The sequence below is a fragment of the Oncorhynchus gorbuscha genome, unplaced genomic scaffold, assembly GCF_021184085.1.
Source record: "Oncorhynchus gorbuscha isolate QuinsamMale2020 ecotype Even-year unplaced genomic scaffold, OgorEven_v1.0 Un_scaffold_745, whole genome shotgun sequence".
In the NCBI taxonomy this organism is placed as follows: domain Eukaryota; kingdom Metazoa; phylum Chordata; class Actinopteri; order Salmoniformes; family Salmonidae; genus Oncorhynchus; species Oncorhynchus gorbuscha.
The window spans coordinates 165823-189505 of NW_025745790.1; the positions used below are offsets into that span (position 1 = coordinate 165823).

At 44.5% G+C, this 23683-nt stretch overlaps 1 protein-coding gene across 1 annotated transcript in view; it reads left to right on the plus strand.

The window, feature by feature from the left end:
• Nucleotides 1-23066, plus strand: part of gc (GC vitamin D binding protein) — a 24376-nt gene extending 1310 nt beyond the window's left edge. The window contains exons 2-14 of the mRNA XM_046335416.1: nucleotides 181-313; nucleotides 2641-2763; nucleotides 2884-2972; nucleotides 7881-8013; nucleotides 8201-8298; nucleotides 8408-8537; nucleotides 9196-9416; nucleotides 9714-9846; nucleotides 10652-10755; nucleotides 11364-11505; nucleotides 13592-13815; nucleotides 14127-14259; nucleotides 22522-23066. Coding sequence (XP_046191372.1) covers nucleotides 181-313; nucleotides 2641-2763; nucleotides 2884-2972; nucleotides 7881-8013; nucleotides 8201-8298; nucleotides 8408-8537; nucleotides 9196-9416; nucleotides 9714-9846; nucleotides 10652-10755; nucleotides 11364-11505; nucleotides 13592-13815; nucleotides 14127-14259; nucleotides 22522-22566 — 1708 coding nt within the window. The 3' untranslated portion in view covers nucleotides 22567-23066. The remainder of the gene's footprint in view (nucleotides 1-180; nucleotides 314-2640; nucleotides 2764-2883; nucleotides 2973-7880; nucleotides 8014-8200; nucleotides 8299-8407; nucleotides 8538-9195; nucleotides 9417-9713; nucleotides 9847-10651; nucleotides 10756-11363; nucleotides 11506-13591; nucleotides 13816-14126; nucleotides 14260-22521) is intronic.
• The last annotated feature ends 617 nt before the right edge of the window (nucleotides 23067-23683 follow it).

Genomic DNA, 23683 nt, shown 5'->3' on the forward strand with positions numbered 1-23683 from the left:
GGGTTAACTCTGCCTTGTTCTGGGGCAGAACTAAATATTTGTCAGCTCGGGGATTCGATCCAGCAACCTTTCGGTTACTGGCCCAATGCTCTAACCACAAGTAACAATGAGTTCAGTCAGTAAACTGTGTGTTCATGTTTTGGTTTCATGCATCATCTGACTGACTGTGTGTGCGTGTAGGATCCTTGTAGGGCTGGCTCAGAATCTTCCCGTTAGTACGTTGGGTGACTTGGTGCCTCTCATCGCGGAGGCCTTAGCGATGGGCGTCAAATGCTGCTCAGACACTCCTCCAGAGGACTGCGACAGAGATGTGGTGAGAAACACCTATCATTTCATCATCCGTATCACACCTCATCATCCGTATCATACCCCATCATCCGTATCATACCTCATCATCCTGATCACACCTCATCATCCTGATCACACCTCACCATCCTTATCACACCTCATCATCCTGATCACACCTCACCATCCTTATCACACCTCATCATCCTGATCACACCTCATCATCCTTATCACACCTCATCATCCTTATCACACCTCATCATCCTTATCACACCTCATCATCCTTATCACACCTCATCATCCTGATCCCACCTCATCATCCTGATCCCACCTCATCATCCTTATCACACCTCATCATCCTTATCACATCTCATCATCCTTATCACACCTCATCATCCTTATCACATCTCATCATCCTTATCACATCTCATCATCCTTATCATACCTCATCATCCTTATCACACCTCATCATCCTTATCACACCTCATCATCCTTATCACACCTCATCATCCGTATCACACCTCATCATCCTTATCACACCTCATCATCCTTATCACACCTCATCATCCGTATCACACCCCATCATCCTGATCACACCTCATCATCCTGATCACACCTCACCATCCTTATCATACCCCATCATCCTGATCACACCTCATCACACCTCATCATCCGTATCATACCCCATCATCCTGATCACACCTCATCATCCGTATCATACCCCATCATCCTGATCACACCTCATCACACCTCATCATCCGTATCATACCCCATCATCCTGATCACACCTCATCATCCGTATCACACCTCATCATCCTTATCACACCTCATCATCCTTATCACACCTCATCATCCGTATCACACCCCATCATCCTGATCACACCTCATCATCCTGATCACACCTCACCATCCTTATCATACCCCATCATCCTGATCACACCTCATCACACCTCATCATCCGTATCATACCCCATCATCCTGATCACACCTCATCATCCTGATCATACCCCATCATCCTGATCACACCTCATCACACCTCATCATCCGTATCATACCCCATCATCCTGATCACACCTCATCATCCTTATCACACCTCATCATCCTTATCACACCTCATCATCCTTATCACATCTCATCATCCTTATCACACCTCATCATCCTTATCACATCTCATCATCCTTATCACACCTCATCATCCTTATCACACCTCATCATCCTTATCACACCTCATCATCCTGATCACACCTCATCATCCTTATCACATCTCATCATCCTTATCACACCTCATCATCCTTATCACACCTCATCATCCTTATCACATCTCATCATCCTGATCCCACCTCATCATCCTTATCACACCTCATCATCCTTATCATCCTTATCACACCTCATCATCCTTATCACATCTCATCATCCTGATCACACCTCATCATCCTGATCCCACCTCATCATCCTGATCCCACCTCATCATCCTTATCACACCTCATCATCCTGATCACACCTCATCATCCTGATCACACCTCATCATCCTGATCACACCTCATCATCCTGATCACACCTCATCATCCTTATCACACCTCATCATCCTTATCACACCTCATCATCCTGATCACACCTCATCATCCTGATCACACCTCATCATCCTGATCACACCTCATCATCCTGATCACACCTCATCATCCTTATCACACCTCATCATCCTTATCACACCCCATCATCCTGATCACATCTCATCATCCTGATCACACCTCATCATCCTTATCACACCTCATCATCCTGATCACACCTCATCATCCTTATCACACCTCATCATCCTTATCACACCTCATCACACCTCATCATCCTTATCACACCTCATCATATCCTTATCACATCTCATCATCCTTATCACACCTCATCATCCTTATCACACCTCATCATCCTTATCACACCTCACCATCCTTATCACACCTCATCATCCTTATCACATCTCATCATCCTTATCACACCTCATCATCCTCATCACACAACTTTACATTTAACATTTGGCCAGCCTGGCCAGGGGAAGGTAGGGGCCAGAGGTATGGGTAGGTATGGAATTGGGCATTAGTGACTAATGTTTCCAACTGTTTCAGTTGAAACTGTTCTGATATAATAGCACTCTCTGCAGGCTAAACGGTATACTCCTATTTGTGTGTGTGTGTGTGTGTGTGTGTGTGTGTGTGTGTGTGTGTGTGTGTGTGTGTGTGTGTGTGTGTGTGTGTGTGTGTGTGTGTGTGTGTGTGTGTGTGTGTGTGTGTGTGTGTGTGTGTGTGTGTGTGTGTGTGTGTGTGTGTGTGTGTGTGTGTGTGTGTGTGTGCGTGCGTGCGTGCGCAGGCGGACCTGTTCCAGAGCGCGGTGTGTTCCTCTGAGACCCTGGTGGAGAAGAACCATCTGAAGATGTGTTGTGAGAAGACTGCCGCTGAGAGGACACACTGCTTCCTGGACCACAAGGCCAAGGTAGAATGGACCACCCCTCCCTCTGAGCCAGGTCTCCTATCTAGGTTTCTTCCTTCTGCTTGCTCTTTGGGGTGTAGACCGGGTTACTGATTGATTGAGTGGTTGATTGATTGATTGTAGATTCCTCGGGACCTGTCCCTCAAAGCTGAGCTGCCCGCTGCAGACCAGTGTGAAGACTTCAAGAAGGACCACAAGGCTTTTGTTGGGAGGTAAGTGTCCACACTCGACTTGAGACCACACCATCGACTTGAGACCACACCATTGACTAGAGACCACACCATCGACTTGAGACCACACCATCGACTTGAGACCACACCATCGACTTGAGACCACACCATCGACTTGAGACCACACCATTGACTAGAGACCACACCATCGATTAGAGACCATCGACTTGAGACCACACCATTGACTAGAGACCACACCATCGATTAGAGACCATCGACTTGAGACCACACCATCGATTAGAGCCCATCAACTTGAGACTACACCATCAATTAGAGACCGTCAACTTGAGACCACACCATCGACTAGAGACCACACCATCGACTAGAGATTACACCATCGACTAGAGATTACACCATCGACTAGAGACCATCAACTTGAGACCACACCATCGACTTGAGACCACACCATCGACTAGAGACCACACCATCGACTAGAGACCATCGACTTGAGACCACACCATCGACTAGAGACCACACCATCGACTAGAGACCATCGACTAGAGACCACACCATCGACTAGAGACCACACCATCGACTAGAGACCATCGACTAGAGACCACACCATCGACTAGAGACCACACCATCGACTAGAGACCACACCATCGACTTGAGACCACACCATCGATTAGAGACTACACCATTGATTAGAGACCATCAACTTGAGACCACACCATCGATTAGAGACCATCAACTTGAGACCACACCATCAATTAGAGACCATCGACTTGAGACCACACCATCGACTAGAGACCACACCATCGACTAGAGACCATCGACTAGAGACCACACCATCGACTAGAGACCACACCATCGACTAGAGACCATCGACTAGAGACCACACCATCGACTAGAGACCATCGACTAGAGACCATCGACTAGAGACCACACCATCGACTAGAGACCATCGACTAGAGACCACACCATCGACTAGAGACCACACCATCGACTAGAGACCACACCATCGATTAGAGACCATCGACTAGAGACCACACCATCGACTAGAGACCACACCATCGACTAGAGACCACAACATTGATTAGAGACCATCGACAAGAGACCACAACATCGACTTGAGACCACACCATCGATTAGAGACCACACCATCGATTAGAGACCATCAACTTGAGACCACACCATCGATTAGAGACCATCAACTTGAGACCACACCATTGATTAGAGACCACACCATCGACTTGAGACCACACCATCGACTAGAGACCACACCATCGATTAGAGACCATCAACTTGAGACCACACCATCGATTAGAGACCACATCATCGATTAGAGACCATCAACTTGAGACCACACCATCGACTAGAGACCACACCATCGACTAGAGAATACATCCTTGATTAGAGACCACACCATCGACTATAGACCACACCATCGATTAGAGACCACACTATCCACTAGAGACCACACCATCAACTAGAGACCACACCATCGACTATAGACCACACCATCGATTAGAGACCACACTATCCACTAGAGACCACACCTTCAACTAGAGACCATACCATCGACTAGAGACCACACTATCGACTTGAGACCACAACATTGATTAGAGACCACACCATCGACTTGAGACCACACCATCGACTTGAGACCACACCATCGACTAGAGACCACACCATTGATTAGAGACCACGCATCGACTAGAGACCACACTATCCACTAGAGACCACACTATCCACTAGAGACCACACCATCTACTAGAGACCACACCATCAACTAGAGACCACACCATCGACTAGAGACCACACCATCGACTAGAGATCATTGACTAGAGACCACACCATCAACTAGAGACCACACCATTGATTAGAGACCACACCATCGACTTGAGACCACACCATCGACTAGAGACCACCGACAAGAGACCACACCATCAACTAGAGACCACACCATAGACTAGAGACCACGCATCGACTAGAGACCACACCATCGACTAGAGACCACACTATCAACTAGAGACCACACCATCGACTTGAGACCACACCATCGACTTGAGACCACACCATCGACTAGAGACCACACCATTGATTAGAGACCACACCATCGACTTGAGACCACACCATCGACTAGAGACGATCGACAAGAGACCACACTATCGACAAGAGACCACACTATCGACAAGAGACCACACCATCGACTAGAGACCACACTATCCACTAGAGACCACACCATCAACTAGAGACCACACCATCGACTAGAGACCATCGACTAGAGACCACACCATCGACTAGAGACCACACCATCGACTAGAGACCATCGACTAGAGACCACACCATCCACTAGAGACCACACTATCCACTAGAGACCACACCATCGACTAGAGACCAACGACTAGAGACCACACCATCGACTAGAGACCACACCATCGATTAGAGACCATCGCTTGAGACCACACCATCGACTTGAGACCACACCATCGACTTGAGACCACACCATCGACTTGAGACCACACCATCGACTAGAGACCACACCATCGACTAGAGACCACACCATCGACTAGAGACCACACCATCGACTAGAGACCACACCATTGACTAGAGACCACACCATCGATTAGAGACCATCGACTTGAGACCACACCATCGACTAGAGACCACACCATCGATTAGAGACCATCGACTTGAGACCACACCATCGACTAGAGACCACACCATCGACTAGAGACCACACCATCGACTAGAGACCATCGACTTGAGACCACACCATCGACTAGAGACCACACCATCACTTAGACCACACCATCAACATCCAGTGGGACCAGTCACAACTAGAGAGACCACACCATCGACTAGAGACCACACCATCGACTGGAGACCACACTGTCCATCGACTGAGACCACACCATCCACTAGGGGCCAGGGCACCATCAACTAGAGACCACACCATCGAGAGACTTCCTCAGTGGTAGGACACCATCAACTTTGGGTGAGAGCCTGGAGGTACCATCGACTAGAGACCACACCATCGACTGTAGCGGAGACCAGAGAGACCATCAACTGAGACCACACCATCTGACTAGAGACCACAGCCCAGCCATCGACTAGAGAACCACGGGAGATGACAAGTGCATCTGATTAGAGACCACACTATCCTAGAGACCACACCATCGATTAGAGACCATCCATGATGTAGAGCATGAGACCACATCATCGACAGGGTAGAGACCACTCGAGGAGAGACCATGGAGTTGTCAACCAGTGAGACCACACCATCGACTAGAGACCACACCATCTTGAGAGATTAGAGACCACACCATCGATATAGAGACATGCAGAGAGACCATCTATCCACTAGAGACCACAACATCAACTAGAGACCACACCATCGACTATGAGACCACACCATCGATTAGAGACCACACTATCCACTAGAGACCACACCATCAACTAGAGACCACAACATCAACTAGAGACCACAACATCGATTAGAGACTATCGACTTGAGACCACACCATCGACTAGAGACCACGCATCGACTAGAGACCACACCATCGACTAGAGACCACACTATCAACTAGAGATCACACCATCGACTAGAGACCACACCATCGACTAGAGACCACACCATCGACTAGAGACCACACCATCGACTAGAGACCACACCATCGACTAGAGACCACACCATCAACTAGAGACCATCCCATCGACTAGAGACCACACTATCCACTAGAGACCACACCATCTACTAGAGACCACACCATCAACTAGAGACCACACCATCGACTAGAGACCACACCATCGACTAGAGATCATTGACTAGAGACCACACCATCAACTAGAGACCACACCATCGACTAGAGACCATCGACAAGAGACCACACCATCAACTAGAGACCACACCATCGACTAGAGACCACGCATCGACTAGAGACCACACCATCGACTAGAGACCACACTATCAACTAGAGACCACACCATCAACTAGAGACCACACCATTGATTAGAAACCACACCATCGACTTAAGACCACACCATCGACTAGAGACCATCGACAAGAGACCACACCATCAACTAGAGACCACACTATCGACAAGAGACCACACCATCGACTAGAGACCACACTATCCACTAGAGACCACACCATCAACTAGAGACCACACCATCGGTTAGAGACTATCGACTTGAGACCACACCATCAACTAGAGACCACACCATCAACTAGAGACCATACCATCGACTAGAGACCACACTATCCACTAGAGACCACACCATCGACTAGAGACCACACCATCGACTAGAGACCACACCATCGACTAAAGACCACACTATCGACTAGAGACCACACCATCGACTAGAGACCACACTATCGACTAGAGACTACACCATCGACTAGAGACCACACCATCGACTAGAGACCACACCATCGACTAGACTACACCATCGACTAGAGACCATCGACTTGAGTCCATCCACTAGAGACCACACCATCCACTAGAGACCACACCATCGACTAGAGACCACACCATCGACTAGAGACCATACCATCGACTAGAGACCATACCATCGACTAGAGACCATACAATCGACTAGAGACCACACCATCGACTAGAGACCACACCATCGACTAGAGACCATACCATCGACTAGAGACCATACCATCGACTAGAGACCATACAATCGACTAGAGACCACACCATCGACTAGAGACCACACCATCGACTAGAGACCATCGACTTGAGACTACACCAGCTAAAATACTGTGTTAGGCCGCTGAGCAGTATGGAGTGTTTTTCTGGAATTTACTGTGTGTGTGTGTGTGTGTGTGTGTGTGTGTGTGTGTGTGTGTGTGTGTGTGTGTGTGTGTGTGTGTGTGTGTGTGTGTGTGTGTGTGTGTGTGTGTGTGTGTGTGTGTGTGTGTGTGTGTGTGTGTTTCAGGTTCATCTTCAAGTTCTCCAAGAGTAACACGATGGTACAACCACATGTGATCCTGGCTATCGCCAAAGCTTATGGAGAGGTTCTGACTAGCTGTTGTGGAGAGGCTGAGGCCCAGACTTGCTTCGACACCAAGGTCAGGAGGCGTCAGATCGCACCCTATTTTCTATACTGTACTCTACTTTTGACTAGAACCATATGAGAGAATAGGGTGCCATTTTGTATGCAGTCTCTCTCTCAATTCATTTCAATAATATTTATTGGCATGGACAGATAAAGCACCTATATAGCCAACGTAAACATTCTCTCTCTCTCTTTTCAAGAAAGCTACTTTCCAACGCGCCGTCGGGAATCGCGTGACTGAACTCAAGGCCCTGTGCATCGTCCACAAGAAATATGGAGACCGCGTTGTCAAGGCCAAGTAGGACACGTCAATCTAAATTTCTATGGTTCTAATTGGCTGAGAGCCAGGTGAGCCCGCCCTTGGGCCAGTCCCATTGGTTGACGCGTGTGTCTGTCTGTTCTAACAGGAAGCTGATCCAGTACAGTCAGAAGATGCCTCAGGCCACTTTCCAGGAGATGGGAGGCATGGTAGACAAGATCGTAGCGACTGTTGCCCCCTGCTGCAGCGGAGACATGGTCACATGCATGAAGGAGAGGGTAAACTATGTCTTCTCTCTAGTCCTCTCTTTTTGTTGGTGGATTTCTCTTTTAGTTCCTCCTCTCTTTTAAAACGCTTTCATTTCCTCTGTTTACCTTTTAATCTTTCACTCTCTTAGCCTCTTAGCCTCTCACCTCTTAGCCTCTCACCTCTTAGCCTCTTAGCCCTCACCTCTTAGCCTCTCACCTCTTAGCCTCTCACCTCTTAGCCTCTCTCCTCTTAGCCCCTCAGCTCTTAGCCCCTCACCTCTTAGCCCCTCACCTCTCAGCCGATCAGTCTCTCACTTCATCCTCTCACCTCTCAGCCTCTCACCTCTTAGCCTCTCACCTCATCCTCTCACCTCTTAGCCGATCAGTCTCTCACCTCTTAGCCTCTCACCTCATCCTCTCACCTCTTAGCCGATCAGTCTCTCACCTCATCCTCTCACCTCTCAGCCTCTCACCTCTTAGCCTCTCATCCTCTCTCTCACCTCTTAGCCTCTCACCTCTTAGCCTCTCATCCTCTCACCTCTTAGCCTCTCATCCTCTCACCTCTCAGCCTCTCACCTCTTAGCCTCTCACCTCTCAGCCTCTTTCTATTGGATGTGTGTGTGTGTCTGCATATACATGTATTTGTGTCCCTGACTCTTCCTGCCTGTGTGTGTATCCCCCCAAACAGAAGACCCTGGTGGATGAGGTGTGTGCTGATAAGAGTGTGTTGTCTCGCGCGGCGGGTCTGTCTGCATGCTGTAAGGAGGATGCAGTACACAGAGGGTCCTGTGTTGAGGCCATGAAGCCAGACGCTAAGCCAGACGGTCTGTCTGAGCACTACGACGTTCACACTGACATAGCAGCAGTCTGCCAGACCTTTACCAAGACCCCGGATGAAGCCATGGGGAAGTATGTATTCACACACACACACACACACACACACACACACACACACACACACACACACACACACACACACACACACACACACACACACACACACACACACACACACACACACACACACACACACACACACACACACACACACACACACACACACACACACACATCTGGAAAAGCTGCCTATACACACAATTCTGACTTTGTATGGGGTGTTGCTATTGACTAAACGACTGTGTACGGTCTGTCCTGATTGGCTGTCTGACTACTGACTCTCTGTATATGGTCTGTCCTGATCGGCAGGTTGGTGTATGAGATCTCAGTGCGTCACCCTGAGTCGTCTCAGCAGGTGATACTGAGGTTCGCCAAGGAGGCTGAGCAGGCCTTGCTCCAGTGCTGTGACAAGGAGGACCATGCAGAGTGTGTCAAAACCGCTGTATGTATTAACCATGTGTGGTTTCCATACTAACCCCAACCCAAGACCAATTCCCTTTGGGGACAACAAAGATTTCCATACTAACCCCAACCCAAGACCAATTCCCTTTGGGGACAACAAAGATTTCCATACTAACCTCAACCCAAGACCAATTCCCTTTGGGGACAACAAAGATTTCCATATTAACCCCAACCCAAGACCAATTCCTTTTGGGGACAACAAAGATGTCCATACTAACCTCAACCCAAGACCAATTCCCTTTGGGGACAACAAAGATTTCCATATTAACCCCAACCCAAGACCAGGCCTAACAACTTTGGGGACAACAAAGTTGACCATGTCTTGTCTTCTCTTATCAGAAGACCTGGCTAGTTACACTATATATCAGTCTGTGATGTGTAACCTAGCTAGGTATACTATATATCAGTCTGTGATGTGTAACCTAGCTAGGTACACTATATATCAGTCTGTGATGTGTAACCTAGCTAGGTACACTATATATCAGTCTGTGATATGTAACCTAGCTAGGTACACTATATATCAGTCTGTGATGTGTAACCTAGCTAGGTACACTATATATCAGTCTGTGATATGTAACCTAGCTAGGTACACTATATATCAGTCTGTGATATGTAACCTTGCCTTGACCTCAATACTTGCATTAACTCCCCTGAGCTAATAGCTGATGGTTGTTGGCTTTGACACAGCAGGCTAGCACTGAATTCCTAGTATTTTTAGACCATAATAATGGCCTCTGCCCTGTTATGTGGCATCATACCAACTGTATGAGTGGTTCTGTCCCCAGCTGGCAGGAAGTGATATTGATAAGAAGATCACTGATGAGACTGACTACTTCAAGAAGATGTGTGCTGTTGAGACTGGGATGAACAATAACGCCTTTGAGAAGAGGTGAGGGGTCACGCTTTAACACAGAGATATTAACGGTCAAAGGAGATGAGATTCATGTGGTGAGATCTTAAACATCACATTTAGGCCTAACAACTTATGGGTGAATTGATCGTTACTTTATGGCTTACTAGTCATTTATGAATGGTTTATTTTTAATACATTACTACTTAATGACTGATTAACAATCAACTCATGCTCCTCTTCCTCCTCTACCACCACCTCCACATCCTACTCCTCCTCTACCACCTCCTCCATCACATCCTACTCCTCCTCTACCACCTCCACCTCCTACTCCTCCCACTCCACCTCCTACTCCTCCTCTACCACCTCCACCTGCTACTCCTCCTCTACCACCTCCACCTGCTCCTCCTCCTCTACCACCTCCACCTACTCCTCCTCCTCTACCACCTCCTCCTCCACCACCTCCTCCCACTCCTCCACATCCTCCTCCTCCTCTACCACCTCCTCCTCCTCTACCACCTCCTACACCTCCACATCCTCCTCTTCCTCATCTCCTCTTCCTCCTCCACCTCCTACTCCTCCTCTACCACCTCCTCCACCTCCTCCATCTCCTCCTCCACCTACTCCTCTACCACCTCCTCCACCAGTATGATGGTGCACTACACCAGGATAATGCCCCAGGCCTCCTTCGACCAGCTCCACATGGTGTCAGAGAGGGTGCATGATGTCCTCCATGACTGCTGCAAGGACGAGCCAGGCCACTTCATCCTGCCTTGTGCAGAGGAGAAGGTCTGACACACAGACACACACACACACACACATCCTCCCTACCTTTCTCTCCACTACCCCCTCCCTCCACTACCCCCTCCCTTCATTACCCCCTACTTCCACTACCCCCTACTTCCACTACCGCCTCCCTCCACTACCCCCTCCCTCCACTACCCCCTCCCTCCACGTCTCTCTAGATATGTTACATCCTCATATTAAATCACTCTGCTCTTCCCAGTGTTGACCCCTCCCCTTTCTGTTTCTGTCACCACAGCTGACCAACACCATCTACTCTAGTGTACTCTGCTGTACTCTACTCTCCTGTACTGTACTCTACTGTATTGTACTCTGCTCTACTCTCCTGTACTCTACTCTCCTGTACTCTCCTCTCCTGTACTCTCCTCTGCTGTACTCTGCTCTACTCTCCTGTACTCTCCTCTGCTGTACTCTCCTCTGCTGTACTCTGCTGTACTCTGCTGTACTCTCCTCTGCTGTACTCTCCTCTGCTGTACTCTCCTCTGCTGTACTCTGCTGTACTCTGCTGTACTCTCCTCTACTGTACTGTACTCTGCTCTACTCTGCTGTACTCTCCTCTGCTGTACTCTCCTCTGCTGTACTCTCCTCTGCTGTACTCTCCTCTGCTGTACTCTCCTGTACTCTACTCTACTGTACTCTACTGTACTGTACTCTACTGTACTCTACTGTACTCTACTGTACTGTACTGTAATTTACTGTACTCCACTCTCCTGTACTCTACTCTACTGTACTCTACTGTACTCTACTCTACTCTCCTGTACTCTACTGTACTGTACTCTGCTCTACTCTCCTGTACTCTCCTCTGCTGTACTCTCCTCTGCTGTACTCTCCTCTTCTGTAATTTACTGTACTCTACTCTACTGTACTGTAATCTACTGTACTGTAATCTACTGTACTGTACTGTACTGTCCTCTGCTCTACTGTACTGTGCTCTACTGTCCTCTACTGTCCTGTGCTCTTCTCTACTCTACTGTGCTCTGCTCTACTCTGCATTACCCATGTGTCCTCTTCTCTACTCTGCATTACCCATGTGTCATCTACTCTACATTACCCATGTGTCCTCTACTCTACTCTGCATTACCCATGTGTCCTCGACTCTGCATTACCCATGTGTCCTCGACTCTGCATTACCCATGTGTCCTCGACTCTGCATTACCCATGTGTCCTCTACTCTACTCTGCATTACCCATGTGTCCTCTACTCTACTCTGCATTACCCATGTGTCCTCTACACTGCTCTGCATTACCCATGTGTCCTCTACTCTACTCTGCATTACCCATGTGTCCTCTCCTCTGCTCTGCATTACCCATGTGTCCTCTACTCTGCTCTACATTACCCATGTGTCCTCTACTCTACTCTGCATTACCCATGTGTCCTCTACTCTGCTCTGCATTACCCATGTGTCCTCTACTCTGCTCTGCATTACCCATGTGTCCTCTACTCTGATCTGCATTACCCATGTGTCCTCTACTCTGCTCTGCATTACCCATGTGTCCTCTACTCTACTCTGCATTACCCATGTGTCCTCTACTCTACTCTGCATTACCCATGTGTCCTCTACTCTGCTCTGCATTACCCATGTGTCCTCTACTCTGCTCTGCATTACCCATGTGTCCTCTACTCTGCTCTGCATTACCCATGTGTCCTCTACTCTGCATTACCCATGTGTCCTCTACTCTGCATTACCCATGTGTCCTCTACTCTGCATTACCCATGTGTCCTCTACTCTGCATTACCCATGTGTCCTCTACTCTGCATTACCCATGTGTCCTCTCCTCTACTCTGCATTACCCATGTGTCCTCTCCTCTACTCTGCATTACCCATGTGTCCTCTCCTCTGCTCTGCATTACCCATGTGTCCTCTACTCTGCTCTGCATTACCCATGTGTCCTCTACTCTGCTCTGCATTACCCATGTGTCCTCTACTCTGCTCTGCATTACCCATGTGTCCTCTACTCTGCTCTGCATTACCCATGTGTCCTCTACTCTACTCTGTGTGTCCTCTACTCTGCTCTGCATTACCCATGTGTCCTCTACTCTACTCTGCATTACCCATGTGTCCTCTCCACAGCTGACCGACGCCATCGACGCCACATGTGAGGACTACGACCCCTCCACCATTAACCCCCGCATCGCGCACTGCTGCAACCAGTCCTACTCCATGAGGAGAACCTGTATCCTGGCCATCCAGCCTGACACAGAGTTCACGCCCCCAAAGCTGGATGCCAGCAACTTCCACATGGGCCCCGAGCTCTGCACCAAGGACAGCAAGGGGCTGCTGCTCTCTGGGAAGAAGTGAGATATATTACCAACGCACTGTGAATAAACACGTGGGCACAAATTAAACACACGTAGGCATGAAACTAACACACACACACACACGAGCACGAGCTCACACATACACACACCCCAACAACAACAAAAATGTATGTGTGTGTGTGTGTGTGTGTGTGTGTGTGTGTGTGTGTGTGTGTGTGTGTGTGTGTGTGTGTGTGTGTGTGTGTGTGTGTGTGTGTGTGTGTGTGTGTGTGTGTGTGTGTGTGTGTGTGTGTGTGTGTGTGTGTGTGTGTGTGTGTGTGTGTGTGTGTGTGTGTGTGTGTCCTCAGACTACTGTATGGTGTGGTCAGACATAAGACCACCATCACTGAGGAGCACCTGAAGTCCATCTCTACTAAATATCACAGTATGAAGGAGAAGTGCTGTGCTGCTGAGGACCAAGCAGCATGCTTCACTGAGGAGGTAAACACTCACCGCTCCACACTGTTCAAACCCTTTCATCCTTATTGAGGAAAACATCACTCAAAACACCATATTACCTTAAGACTGTTTGTGTGACTGTTTCTGTTAGAGAGGTGGTACAGAACAGTAGAGAGAACATCATGTTTCATTAAGAGAGGTGGTACAGAACAGTAGAGAGAACATCATGTTTCATTAAGAGAGGTGGTACAGAACAGTAGAGAGAACATCATGTTTCATTAAGAGAGGTGGTACAGAACAGTAGAGAGAGAACATCATGTTTCATTAAGAGAGGTGGTACAGAACAGTAGAGAGAACATCATGTTTCATTAAGAGGTGGTACAGAACAGTAGAGAGAGAACATCATGTTTCATTAAGAGAGGTGGTACAGAACAGTAGAGAGAGAACATCATGTTTCATTAAGAGAGGTGGTACAGAACAGTAGAGAGAGAACATCATGTTTCATTAAGAGAGGTGGTACAGAACAGTAGAGAGAACATCATGTTTCATTAAGAGAGGTGGTACAGAACAGTAGAGAGAGAACATCATGTTTCATTAAGAGAGGTGGTACAGAACAGTAGAGAGAGAACATCATGTTTCATTAAGAGAGGTGGTACAGAACAGTAGAGAGAACATCATGTTTCATTAAGAGAGGTGGTACAGAACAGTAGAGAGAACATCATGTTTCATTAAGAGAGGTGGTACAGAACAGTAGAGAGAACATCATGTTTCATTAAGAGAGGTGGTACAGAACAGTAGAGAGAACATCATGTTTCATTAAGAGAGGTGGTACAGAACAGTAGAGAGAACATCATGTTTCATTAAGAGAGGTGGTACAGAACAGTAGAGAGAGAACATCATGTTTCATTAAGAGAGGTGGTACAGAACAGTGAGAGAACATCATGTACAGAAAGAGTGGTACAGAACAGTAGAGAGAACATCATGTTTCATTAAGAGAGGTGGTACAGAACAGTAGAGAGAACATCATGTTTCATTAGAGAGGTGGTACAGAACAGTTTCAGAGAGAGAACATCATGTTTCATTAAGAGAGGTGGTACAGAACAGTAGAGAGAACATCATGTTTCATTAAGAGAGGTGGTACAGAACAGTAGAGAGAACATCATGTTTCATTAAGAGTTTCATTAAGAGAGGTGGTACAGAACAGTAGAGAGAAACATCATGTTTCATTAAGAGAGGTGGTACAGAACAGTAGAGAGAACATCATGTTTCATTAAGAGAGGTGGTACAGAACAGTAGAGAGAACATCATGTTTCATTAAGAGAGGTGGTACAGAACAGTAGAGAGAACATCATGTTTCATTAAGAGAGGTGGTACAGAACAGTAGAGAGAACATCATGTTTCATTAAGAGAGGTGGTACAGAACAGTAGAGAGAACATCATGTTTCATTAAGAGGTGGTACAGAACAGTAGAGAGAACATCATGTTTCATTAAGAGAGGTGGTACAGAACAGTAGAGAGAGAACATCATGTTTCATTAAGAGACAGAACAGTAGAGAGAACATCATGTTTCATTAAGAGAGGTGGTACAGAACAGTAGAGAGAACATCATGTTTCATTAAGAGAGTGGTACAGAACAGTAGAGAGAGAACATCATGTTTCATTAAGAGAGGTGGTACAGAACAGTAGAGAGAGAACATCATGTTTCATTAAGAGGTGGTACAGAACAGTAGAGAGAACATCATGTTTCATTAAGAGAGGTGGTACAGAACAGTAGAGAGAGAACATCATGTTTCATTAAGAGAGGTGGTACAGAACAGTAGAGAGAACATCATGTTTCATTAAGAGAGGTGGTACAGAACAGTAGAGAGTTTCATTAAGAGAGGTGGTACAGAACAGTAGAGAGAACATCATGTTTCATTAAGAGAGTGGTACAGAACAGTAGAGAGAACATCATGTTTCATTAAGAGAGGTGGTACAGAACAGTAGAGAGAACATCATGTTTCATTAAGAGAGGTGGTACAGAACAGTAGAGAGAACATCATGTTTCATTAAGAGAGGTGGTACAGAACAGTAGAGAGAACATCATGTTTCATTAAGAGAGGTGGTACAGAACAGTAGAGAGAACATCATGTTTCATTAAGAGAGGTGGTACAGAACAGTAGAGAGAACATCATGTTTCATTAAGAGAGGTGGTACAGAACAGTAGAGAGAACATCATGTTTCATTAAGAGAGGTGGTACAGAACAGTAGATTAAGAGAACATCATGTTTCATTAAGAGAGGTGGTACAGAACAGTAGAGAGAACATCATGTTTCATTAAGAGAGGTGGTACAGAACAGTAGAGAGAACATCATGTTTCATTAAGAGAGGTGGTACAGAACAGTAGAGAGAGAACATCATGTTTCATTAAGAGAGGTGGTACAGAACAGTAGAGAGAACATCATGTTTCATTAAGAGAGGTGGTACAGAACAGTAGAGAGAGAACATCATGTTTCATTAAGAGAGGTGGTACAGAACAGTAGAGAGAACATCATGTTTCATTAAGAGAGGTGGTACAGAACAGTAGAGAGAACATCATGTTTCATTAAGAGAGGTGGTACAGAACAGTAGTCATGTTTCATTAAGAGAGGTGGTACAGAACAGTAGAGAGAAACATCATGTTTCATTAAGAGAGGTGGTACAGAACAGTAGAGAGAACATCATGTTTCATTAAGAGGTGGTACAGAACAGTAGAGAGAAACATCATGTTTCATTAAGAACAGAACAGTAGAGAGAACATCATGTTTCATTAAGAGAGGTGGTACAGAACAGTAGAGAGAACATCATGTTTCATTAAGAGAGGTGGTACAGAACAGTAGAGAGAACATCATGTTTCATTAAGAGAGAACAGTGGTCATGTTTCATTAGAACAGTAGAGAGAACATCATGTTTCATTAAGAGAGGTGGTACAGAACAGTAGAGAGAGAACATCATGTTTCATTAAGAGAGGTGGTACAGAACAGTAGAGAGAACATCATGTTTCATTAAGAGAGGTGGTACAGAACAGTAGAGAGAACATCATGTTTCATTAAGAGAGGTGGTACAGAACAGTAGAGAGAACATCATGTTTCATTAAGAGAGGTGGTACAGAACAGTAGAGAGAGAACATCATGTTTCATTAAGAGAGGTGGTACAGAACAGTAGAGAGAACATCATGTTTCATTAAGAGAGGTGGTACAGAACAGTAGAGAGAACATCATGTTTCATTAAGAGAGGTGGTACAGAACAGTAGAGAGAACATCATGTTTCATTAAGAGAGGTGGTACAGAACAGTAGAGAGAACATCATGTTTCATTAAGAGAGGTGGTACAGAACAGTAGAGAGAACATCATGTTTCATTAAGAGAGGTGGTACAGAACAGTAGAGAGAACATCATGTTTCATTAAGAGAGGTGGTACAGAACAGTAGAGAGAACATCATGTTTCATTAAGAGAGGTGGTACAGAACAGTAGAGAGAACATCATGTTTCATTAAGAGAGGTGGTACAGAACAGTAGAGAGAACATCATGTTTCATTAAGAGAGGTGGTACAGAACAGTAGAGAGAACATCATGTTTCATTAAGAGAGGTGGTACAGAACAGTAGAGAGAACATCATGTTTCATTAAGAGAGTGGTACAGAACAGTACAGAACAGTAGAGAGAGAACATCATGTTTCATTAAGAGAGTGGTACAGAACAGTAGAGAGAACATCATGTTTCATTAAGAGAGGTGGTACAGAACAGTAGAGAGAACATCATGTTTCATTAAGAGACAGAACAGTGGTATCAGTTTCATTAACAGAACAGTAGAGAGAACATCATGTTTCATTAAGAGAGGTGGTACAGAACAGTAGAGAGAACATCATGTTTCATTAAGAGAGGTGGTACAGAACAGTAGAGAGAACATCATGTTTCATTAAGAGAGGTGGTACAGAACAGTAGAGAGAACATCATGTTTCATTAAGAGAGGTGGTACAGAACAGTAGAGAGAACATCATGTTTCATTAAGAGAGGTGGTACAGAACAGTAGAGAGAGAACATCATGTTTCATTAAGAGAGGTGGTACAGAACAGTAGAGAGAACATCATGTTTCATTAAGAGAGGTGGTACAGAACAGTAGAGAGAACATCATGTTTCATTAAGAGGTGGTACAGAACAGTAGAGAGAACATCATGTTTCATTAAGAGAGGTGGTACAGAACAGTAGAGAGAACATCATGTTTCATTAAGAGAGGTGGAACAGTTTCATTAAGAGAGTGGTAACATCATGTTTCATTAAGAGAGGTGGTAGAACAGTAGAGAAACATCATGTTTCATTAAGAGAGGTGGTACAGAACAGTAGAGAGAACATCATGTTTCATTAAGAGAGTGGTACAGAACAGTAGAGAGAACATCATGTTTCATTAAGAGAGTGGTACAGAACAGTAGAGAGAACATCATGTTTCATTAAGAGAACAGTGGTACAGAACAGTAGAGAGAACATCATGTTTCATTAAGAGAGGTGGTACAGAACAGTAGAGAGAACATCATGTTTCATTAAGAGAGGTGGTACAGAACAGTAGAGAGAACATCATGTTTCATTAAGAGAGGTGGTACAGAACAGTAGAGAGAACATCATGTTTCATTAAGAGAGGTGGTACAGAACAGTAGAGAGAACATCATGTTTCATTAAGAGGTGGTACAGAACAGTAGAGAGAACATCATGTTTCATTAAGAGGTGGTACAGAACAGTAGAGAGAACATCATGTTTCATTAAGAGAGAACAGTGAGAGAACATCATGTTTCATTAAGAGAGGTGGTACAGAACAGTAGAGAGAACATCATGTTTCATTAAGAGAGGTGGTACAGAACAGTAGAGAGAACATCATGTTTCATTAAGAGAGGTGGTACAGAACAGTAGAGAGAACATCATGTTTCATTAAGAGAGGTGGTACAGAACAGTAGAGAGAACATCATGTTTCATTAAGAGAGGTGGTACAGAACAGTAGAGAGAACATCATGTTTCATTAAGAGAGGTGGTACAGAACAGTAGAGAGAACATCATGTTTCATTAAGAGAGGTGGTACAGAACAGTAGAGAGAACATCATGTTTCATTAAGAGAGGTGGTACAGAACAGTAGAGAGAACATCATGTTTCATTAAGAGAGGTGGTACAGAACAGTAGAGAGAAACATCATGTTTCATTAATTAAGAGAGGTGGTAAGAACAGTAGAGAGAACATCATGTTTCATTACAGAACAGTAGAGAGAACATCATGTTTCAGAGAAACATCATGTTTCATTAAGAGAGGTGGTACAGAACAGTAGAGAGAACATCATGTTTCATTAAGAGAGGTGGTACAGAACAGTAGAGAGAACATCATGTTTCATTAAGAGAGTGGTACAGAACAGTAGAGAGAACATCATGTTTCATTAAGAGAGGTGGTACAGAACAGTAGAGAGAACATCATGTTTCATTAAGAGAGGTGGTACAGAACAGTAGAGAGAACATCATGTTTCATTAAGAGAGTGGTACAGAACAGTAGAGAGAAACATCATGTTTCATTAAGAGAGGTGGTACAGAACAGTAGAGAGAACATCATGTTTCATTAAGAGAGGTGGTACAGAACAGTAGAGAGAACATCATGTTTCATTAAGAGAGGTGGTACAGAACAGTAGAGAGAGAACATCATGTTTCATTAAGAGAGGTGGTACAGAACAGTAGAGAGAACATCATGTTTCATTAAGAGAGGTGGTACAGAACAGTAGAGAGAACATCATGTTTCATTAAGAGAGGTGGTACAGAACAGTAGAGAGAGAACATCATGTTTCACAATGTTTCATTAAGAGAGGTGGTACAGAACAGTAGAGAGAACATCATGTTTCATTAAGAGGTGGTACAGAACAGTAGAGAGAACATCATGTTTCATTAAGAGAGGTGGTACAGAACAGTAGAGAGAACATCATGTTTCATTAAGAGAGGTGGTACAGAACAGTAGAGAGAACATCATGTTTCATTAAGAGAGGTGGTACAGAACAGTAGAGAGAACATCATGTTTCATTAAGAGACAGAACAGTAGTGAGAACATCATGTTTCATTAAGAGAGTGGTACAGAACAGTAGAGAGAACATCATGTTTCATTAAGAGAGTGGTACAGAACAGTAGAGAGAACATCATGTTTCATTAAGAGAGGTGGTACAGAACAGTAGAGAGATGTTTCATTAAGAGAGGTGGTACATCATGTTTCATTAAGAGAGTGGTACAGAACAGTAGAGAGAACATCATGTTTCATTAAGAGAGGTGGTACAGAACAGTAGAGAGAACATCATGTTTCATTAAGAGAGGTGGTACAGAACAGTAGAGAGAACATCATGTTTCATTAAGAGATGTTCTACAGGCTGCCCTGTTCTGGTACAGAACAGTAGAGAGAACATCATGTTTCATTAACAGAGTAGAGTCATGTTTCATTAAGTACAGAACAGTAGAGAGAACATCATGTTTCATTAAGAGAACATCATCATGTTTCATTAAGAGAGGTGGTACAGAACAGTAGAGAGAACATCATGTTTCATTAAGAGAGGTGGTACAGAACAGTAGAGAGAACATCATGTTTCATTAAGAGAGGTGGTACAGAACAGTAGAGAGAACATCATGTTTCATTAAGAGAGGTGGTACAGAACAGTAGAGAGAAACATCATGTTTCATTAAGAGAGGTGGTACAGAACAGTAGAGAGAACATCATGTTTCATTAAGAGAGGTGGTACAGAACAGTAGAGAGAAACATCATGTTTCATTAAGAGAGGTGGTACAGAACAGTAGAGAGAACATCATGTTTCATTAAGAGAGGTGGTACAGAACAGAACATCATGTTTCATTAAGAGAGTGGTACAGAACAGTAGAGAGAACATCATGTTTCATTAAGAGAGGTGGTACAGAACAGTAGAGAGAACATCATGTTTCATTAAGAGAGGTGGTACAGAACAGTAGAGAGAACATCATGTTTCATTAAGAGAGAACAGTGAGAACACAGAACAGTAGAGAGAGAAACATCATGTTTCATTAAGAGAGGTGGTACAGAACAGTAGAGAGAACATCATGTTTCATTAAGAGAGGTGGTACAGAACAGTAGAGAGAACATCATGTTTCATTAAGAGAGGTGGTACAGAACAGTAGAGAGAAACATCATGTTTCATTAAGAGAGGTGGTACAGAACAGTAGAGAGAAACATCATGTTTCATTAAGAGAGGTGGTACAGAACAGTAGAGAGAACATCATGTTTCATTAAGAGAGGTGGTACAGAACAGTAGAGAGAAACATCATGTTTCATTAAGAGAGGTGGTACAGAACAGTAGAGAGAACATCATGTTTCATTAAGAGAGGGTGAACAGTACAGAACAGTAGAGAGAACATCATGTTTCATTAAGAGAGGTGGTACAGAACAGTAGAGAGAACATCATGTTTCATTAAGAGAGGTGGTACAGAACAGAGAGTCATGTTTCATTAAGAGAAGAACATCATGTTTCATTAAGAGAGGTGGTACAGAACAGTAGAGAGAAACATCATGTTTCATTAAGAGAGTGGTACAGAACAGTAGAGAGAACATCATGTTTCATTAAGAGGTGGTACAGAACAGTAGAGAGAGAACATCATGTTTCATTAAGAGAGGTGGTACAGAACAGTAGAGAGAACATCATGTTTCATTAAGAGGTGGTACAGAACAGTAGAGAGAGAACATCATGTTTCATTAAGAGGTGGTACAGAACAGTAGAGAGAACATCATGTTTCAAAGAGAGGTGGTACAGAACAGTCATCATGTTTCATTAAGAGAGGTGGTACAGAACAGTAGAGAGAACATCATGTTTCATTAAGAGAGGTGGTACAGAACAGTAGAGAGTTTCATTAAGAACATCATGTTTCATTAAGAGGTGGTACAGAACAGTAGAGAGAGAACATCATGTTTCATTAAGAGAGGGGGTACAGAACAGTAGAGAGTGAACATCATGTTTCATTAAGAGAGGTGGTACAGAACAGTAGAGAGAACATCATGTTTCATTAAGAGAGGTGGTACAGAACAGTAGAGAGAACATCATGTTTCATTAAGAGAGGTGGTACAGAACAGTAGAGAGAGAACATCATGTTTCATTAAGAGAGGTGGTACAGAACAGTAGAGAGAGAACATCATGTTTCATTAAGAGGTGGTACAGAACAGTAGAGAGAACATCATGTTTCATTAAGAGAGGTGGTACAGAACAGTAGAGAGAGAACATTAATTGATTTTAACAACTAATCACCTTGTTTTCTCCTACAGGCACCCAAGCTGGTTTCTGAGAGTGCAGAGCTGGTCAAGGTTTAAAGATAGAATTGTGATGATTTTAATTTCAAAAGATGAACTGATGATTTAAAACATTTACAAAAAATTATGTTCTGTCTGTATCGATCCATCTACCTCCCCAGCCTACATTTACACCATGGTGACCTCATCCTCCTATCCGCAACGTCTTGTCATCCACTCATAAGTCTGTGTATCAGTGATCTGTGATTGACTCATAAGTCTGTCTCTCAGTGATCTGTGATTGACTCATAAGTCTGTCTATCAGTGATCTGTGATTGACTCATAAGTCTGTCTCTCAGTGATCTGTGATTGACTCATAAGTCTGTCTCTCAGTGATCTGTGATTGACTCATAAGTCTGTCTCTCAGTGATCTGTGATTGACTCATAAGCCTTACAGCCTATCCTCATCAAACCTCTATCTGGGATGAATCACGCCGCTGGTTAATTTCTGATAGACATGAATGACTCCTGTCAATCAAATACACATGAATAACTGAATAAAGTCATGTTTATCAACTGTATTACTGCCGTGGATATTTATTGATTATGTGTTCGGAGGATTCTCAAGACTTTAATACTTGTCCATATGTTAGTTTCATTATGATTATATCACAATTTTAACCCATGAGTTTTCTTAGAACTGTTTATGAATTATTTGTGTCTTCACATTTAACATTTACATTTCAGTCATTTAGCAGACGCTCTTATCCAGAGCGACTTACAAATTGGTGCATTCACCTTATGACATCACATTGTGTTTTATTAACAGTTGATGAACTAAGTATAAATCCTTCAGAAACCCTTTATGAAGGCAACGTTAATGTAAAGAGTTGCAACATTTCTTTGTTCGGAATTTCTCAGCTTTCTCTCTCTCTCTCTCTCTCTCTCTCTCTCTCTCTCTCTCTCTCTCTCTCTCTCTCTCTCTCTCTCTCTCTCTCTCTCTCTCTCTGCCTCTCTCTGTCTCTCTCTGTCTCTCTCTCTCTCTCTCTCTCTCTCTCTCTCTCTCTCTCTCTCTCTCTCTCTCTCTCTGTCTCTCTCTCTCTCTCTCTCTCTCTCTCTCTCTCTCTCTCTCTCTCTCTCTCTCTCTCTCTCTCTCTCTCTCTCTCTCTCTCCATGGCTCCCTCCTCACTAAAAGAGA